The sequence below is a fragment of the Gavialis gangeticus genome, unplaced genomic scaffold (genome assembly GCF_001723915.1).
Source record: "Gavialis gangeticus isolate Ggan-Ray unplaced genomic scaffold, GavGan_comp1, whole genome shotgun sequence".
Classification (NCBI taxonomy): domain Eukaryota; kingdom Metazoa; phylum Chordata; order Crocodylia; family Gavialidae; genus Gavialis; species Gavialis gangeticus.
The window spans coordinates 910,696-916,178 of record NW_017728973.1 but is presented as its reverse complement, the minus strand read 5'-3'; the positions used below and the strand labels follow the sequence as shown (position 1 = coordinate 916,178).

The 5,483-nt window shown below is 55.8% G+C and overlaps 1 protein-coding gene across 1 annotated transcript; it reads right to left on the bottom strand.

Annotated features, from left to right (window-relative positions):
* Positions 1-1,580: 1,580 nt before the first annotated feature.
* CCR10 (C-C motif chemokine receptor 10) lies at positions 1,581-5,483 on the bottom strand. Its single transcript, XM_019505216.1, has 2 exons — positions 5,377-5,483; positions 1,581-3,629 (listed from the first exon to the last, which is right to left on the bottom strand). Exons 1-2 carry the CDS (start codon positions 5,401-5,403, stop codon positions 2,559-2,561), a joined length of 1,098 nt encoding a protein of 365 aa, XP_019360761.1. The 5' UTR covers positions 5,404-5,483; the 3' UTR covers positions 1,581-2,558.

The following is a 5,483-nucleotide window of genomic DNA, read 5'->3' as shown; positions in this document are numbered from 1 at the left end:
TACATCAGTGCCTCCCTTGTCATGAGCCTGACTCCTGTCACTCTTTCATGAAGCTGGCTTACCTTTTCCCACATGCCCTTGGCATATGGGCAGTGCCATAGGAGGTGGTTAATAGTCCCTGCTTCTTCTTGACAAGCCTCCCTGGGGCAATTGGGTCGAATCCCTTGTCCCTCCCTGTACCTCCACACCCTCACTGAGAGTACTCAGTACACTATCAACCAACTTAAGTCCCTGTGGTCCTTGCAGAAGATCTGGTTCCAGATGTCTTGGCAGTCCTCATCGGGGAGCATCTCCATGGTCAATAACCTGTCTCTGACTGTCCTCTGTATCTTTTTGTGGTTGAACATACTCACTGGTCTTTCCTTCTGTAACCCATCCTCACTCCAGAACTCATTCAGCACCCTGTAGAACCAGGGCTGCTCCATGGTCCATGGGCTACCATTGGTTGGTGTGTACACCCCCACCAACTCAGGTGACCTGCAAAATCTTTACTAGACAGGCTGTTTTTGTCTCTGGTCCAGTCAGCAGCTTGTTAAACTGACACATGTACCGTGCTCCCAGGGACAGGTGGATGTCTGGCATCCCCCTGCCCCCAGCTCATTTCTTTTTGTACAGGGTCTTCCTTGCCACCTTCTCCATTCAGGACCCCCAGAAGACACTTACGGCTCTCTGGATTCTGTGGATGATACGCTTTGCAGGGGGGAAGACCAGTGCAGTGTACAGAAGCACTGGTAGCAACACTGCCTTTATGAGTGCCACATGGCCACCCATGGAGAGGTGATGCCCATGCCACATACTCAGCCTCTACTTCACCTTAGCCTCTTTCTTCTCCCATGCCCTCCTTCCACTCAGCTCCAGGTCAAATTCCACCCCAAGGATCTTGACCATCTCGCAGGGGACCAAGACCCCCAGGGACTCCAGGTCCCTGAGCTTGCCTACAGCCAGGCAGGTGCTTTTGCTCACATTGAGCTTGGCTTCCGGTGCTGCTTCATAAATCCATGTGTGCCACAGGACTCTTTTTACTGCACACTTATTCTAGCACACGATGTTCAAATCATCCATGTAGGCCAGGACTTTGGCTTGTTCCTTACCTCCCCCAGGGATCTGGACTCCATGGATCCCAGGGTCCTGCCTGATGCGCTGAGCCAGAGGTTCAGTGGCACAGATGAAGAGGACTGGGGAGAGTGGGCAGCCCTGACAGACCCCCGACTCTATTGTGATCTGCTCGCTCGGGAAACCGTTTACCAGCACCTCGCTTACTTCTGTGACCAGTTCCCAGGTGTCTCAGTGCCAGGCCAGGAGAAGGCACCATCCCTGTGACCTTGCTAGGGCCAGTGAGTGCCCACCTGGCAGAAGAACTTTCCAGACAGAGTGGCTCTGGGCCAGAGCACAACTGAGCTCAGGCTCCCACTAGCAGCCGGCCAGGTGACAGGCTGAGTGCTGGCTTATAAAGGTTCGGCTGAGCTGTCTTTTTGAGACTCCAGCACCTGCTTGCATGACCCCCTTGACCAGGCAGGGAGTCCACAGCCAGCACTGATACAAGGTGAGTCAGCTGCAGGACTCAGCCCTGGTAAGGGACAGGAGGCAGAGCTGGGTTCTGCTGCCCCCTGCAGGGCATCCAGGGATGAAGCATGGATTCCCAGCCAGGTGGGTTTCTGGCAGGGGGAACAACTAATGGATCTAGTGGTGCTAGGCCCATGAGAGCCATACTGGACACTGCAGCATGGCATGGTTTCATCCCATTGTAGCCCATCTGGGGAACCCATGAGAAGATAAGAAGTCCCATACTGGGCTGGACCAATGGCCCCCTATCCCAGTAGGTTGATGTTTTGGCAGTGGTCACCATCGCTTTTAATTGCATCCCCCCAGCATTTCCAGCAGCTCTGGAAGCCAGGGAGGTCTATGTGCCCAGAACCAAACCCTGAAAAGCTGGATATGGCAGCTACCATCTGGGACCACTAAGGCCCCAGATGGAGCAGGGGCAACAGCAATCAGGGGCAGGGAGACTTGGGCTCTGAGAACATATGGCCCACTCCTTCATTTGTTCTGATGAAGGTCATTTGAAGATGGGGCTTGGTAGCATATGGTCAGGTGCCTTCCTTGGCCTGGGGCAGCTCACAGAACAGTGTGTGGTGAGAGCAGCAGTGAATCAAGTTGCTGTAGCTGTCATGGTCCAGGGAGCATGCAGAAAGCAGGGCTGGTTTGGTGATATCTTTTATTGGTCAAGTTGCATAGTAGGGAGAGATGTCAAACAAGCCTTCAGGCACAACAGACCCTTGCTGTATTTGTTGGTTAGTGAGGAAAGAGCAAGGGGTAGGTCACACTTTTTTCCCCCGGGCATGTGCAGGCCCTGCACATGCCCAGACCTGCCCAGCTGGGAATGATGGCTCTGCAATGGCCAGAAGAAGTTGCTGTGTGAAAAATGAAGCTCTGCCCTGCCCTCACTGGGGTCGACACTAACACTTAATTTAAGCCAGGGACGGGGAGGGGCCAGCCATGGGACTCTAGGTCTGGCCTCCTGCACTGCAGAGCAGGGATACGTTGAGAACACTGCCCCCCTATATCACCTCCTGGCAGGTGGAAAGTGATCCCCGACAGCTGGTGCGGGAGCAAGCAGGGCACCCATCCTGTGCCTGGCCCACGCAGCCAGCATCACTAGCCAGGAGCCACAGCTCCCTCTGGAAGCGCTCGCCCACAAAGGCGTAGAGTACAGGGTTGAGGCAGCAGCGGAGATAAGCCAGGCCACTGGTGATAACCAGGGCCAGGTCCTTACTCCGGCTCTGGGCACAGCTCATCTCCCGATGGCCCAGCAAGTCAGCTGTGTCCAGGAGCACCATCAGGCTGTGGGGCAGCTGCAAAGCCACAAAGACAAGCACCAGAGCCAGGATTACCCGCAGGGCTTTATATCGCGGGCAGGTACGGGTGGTCAGCAGGGTGTGGGCAATGGCAGTGTAGCAGGAGACCATGACCAGGAATGGCACCACAAACCCTAGCACAACCTGGGCCAAGTTGGTGGCTCCCCTGGCTGCTTTGGAGATGCCCTTAGGGAAGACCACCCTGCAGAGCTGCAGGCCCTGGTGCTGCTCAGTTTGGCTGTACACGAACTGGGGCAGGGCTAGCAAGGTGGAGAACACCCAAGCCAGCCCAACAGCAAGCCAGCCATAGCGCTTGGCACGGGGCCGCAGACGGTAGGCAAGGGGTGCCCGGGTAACGGCCACATAGCGGTCAATGCTGATGAAGGTCAGGAACAGGAAGCCGCTGTAGAAGTTGAGAGCATAGAGGCCCTGCAGGGCCTGGCACAAGCCAGTGCCCATGAGCCAGCCCTGCATCAGGCCAGCCACAGCAAAGGGCAGCGTCAGGAGCAGCAGTAGGTCAGACACAGCCAAGTGGAGCAGGCAGACGTCGGTCACGCTGTGTGCCTGGCGGTAGCGGGCGTGGGTGAGCAGCACCAAGCCATTTCCCATCACGCCCAGCAGAGACAGCAACACATAGACTGCCGGCTGGTAAATGCGAGCAAAGCCTTGCACGGCCCCCTTCTCACACAGCTTGGGAATGATGCCATCCTCCCATGTGGCGTCAAAGTATAAATCAGTGGTAACTGCGGGCTCGACCTCCCAGGGGCTGAAAGTCTGGGATTGACAAAGAAATAACATTAGCAAGGGTGCCCCCTAGGGAGCACAGCACAGCACAATTCAACACAACACAGGACATACCACTATGTAGCGACACAGCATTGCAGGCCAGATAGTGAAATGGGCCCTGGGCTGCAACCCTGACAACAGGCATCTTAGCGCTGGCCCTGCCAGAAGGGGAGGCCTCTGGACACCATGAGTGAGTTTCTGTCTCACACCTCACCCACAACAAGGCAGCAGGGTGATTTCCAGACACCCAGTCATTGCAAGAGCGGTGCTGCTCTACCCTCCTTGCGTGGGAAGAGCGACCCCAATCACAGTTTCCCTGTATTCAGGGAAGCCCTGCAGCTGGTACACATCACTCCCCAAGCACCACGTAAGCAGCCCTCGCTCTGGGCTGCAGCTGGAGGACTTGCGGACAGCTCAGCATTTTCTAGCAAACAAGGAAAATATCTGAGGCCGATAAGGCAGGAGTGACATGGGAGGGATGAATGCTTAGCACCCTGCCCTCAAGCTGCCCAGTGCTCAGCATCCACACACAGGCTTGCACACTCACTGACCTGAGCTGGGACAGGGCCTGGGCCTCTGTAGGATGCAACGGGTGAGCAAGCCATACAAGCAGGTTTCGGGGATCTCAAAAGAGAATGGATCCCAGCGAAACTAAGCCTGCCAGTGCAAGGCATCCTGGGGGAGAAGGTGCATACGTGCGCCCAGAAACCAGCAGACATGTACACAGAGTGCAAAGCACACACCCTTCTGCTTCAACACAGGTTACAGAGATGGAGGGCCACAGGGACACACCCTCTCCCCACTTAGCAACCCTGCTCTCAGTCCTGAGGCCCTCCTGGGGGCTTGCTTCCTCCCCTCATTTCTAGGTGCCTGCTTCGCTGAATGCAACAGATTAGTCTCAGTGTCTCCAGCCTAGCCATGGGGGTGGGCAGGCAAAGCCCTCCCAGCCATGACATTCCCCCAGTGCTGCTTGGGGGATCCCTGCAGGGCTCTCATCAGTGGTGATGAGCTTGTGTCCCACTGGTGCAAACTGGTGTAAGCACCTCTGCCAAAGGGAGGCTACAGCAACAGACAGCAACCAAGAAAGGTCTCACCACTGCAGTTTCTTTCTTACTCGGCTGTGTGCTGAGCTCAGGGCTGTGGTAAGACCTACAAGCTCAGGCCTTACAGCGACCTGGATGCCTTCTCCTGCTCTCAGCTACAGCAATTGCAGGGCTGTGTGGTGTACTTTGGGGCATGAAGCAGCCTAGTGGTGGCACAGACCGTCAAAACTCTCTATGCATCCATGCTGGCTTCTGCCCAACATGCATCCACTGAAATCCTGGAGCACAACGCACTGCCCTGTCTTTCAGCAGCAGGACTGTGCCAGTCCAACTACATGAGAAGCAGCTTCCTTGCAGATGTAGTTTAGCCCCTAAGCCCTGCATGGAACTTGGTGTGGATACAGCCTGGAGCTCCACACAGGGCCAAGGCCTGGGAGCTGCACTCCCCGCTAGTGGGAGCTCAGGTGTGGTGGTAAATCCCAGCTTGGATAGGACCATGGTGGGTCCCAGGAGGGCTACTCAGGACAAGGGACTCAGATCAGCCCTGCCAGTGGCTCCTGGTCAAGCTGATTCGCTTATTTTTATGAGTTAAAAAAAGAATCTTTATCAGGAAAACATGGGTTTCATCTCAAACAGAAACGTGTCCCCAGTGCCACCCCCACCCCCACCTTAGCAAGCCGGCAAACCCTCACCTGGTTGGGAGCAGGCATCTCAGCCATGGCAAAGCTGCAGAGATGTCTTATTCGTAGGTTGAGCCACCAAACACTGTGGCTGTGCTGTGGTTGAGCGTATGCTGAGC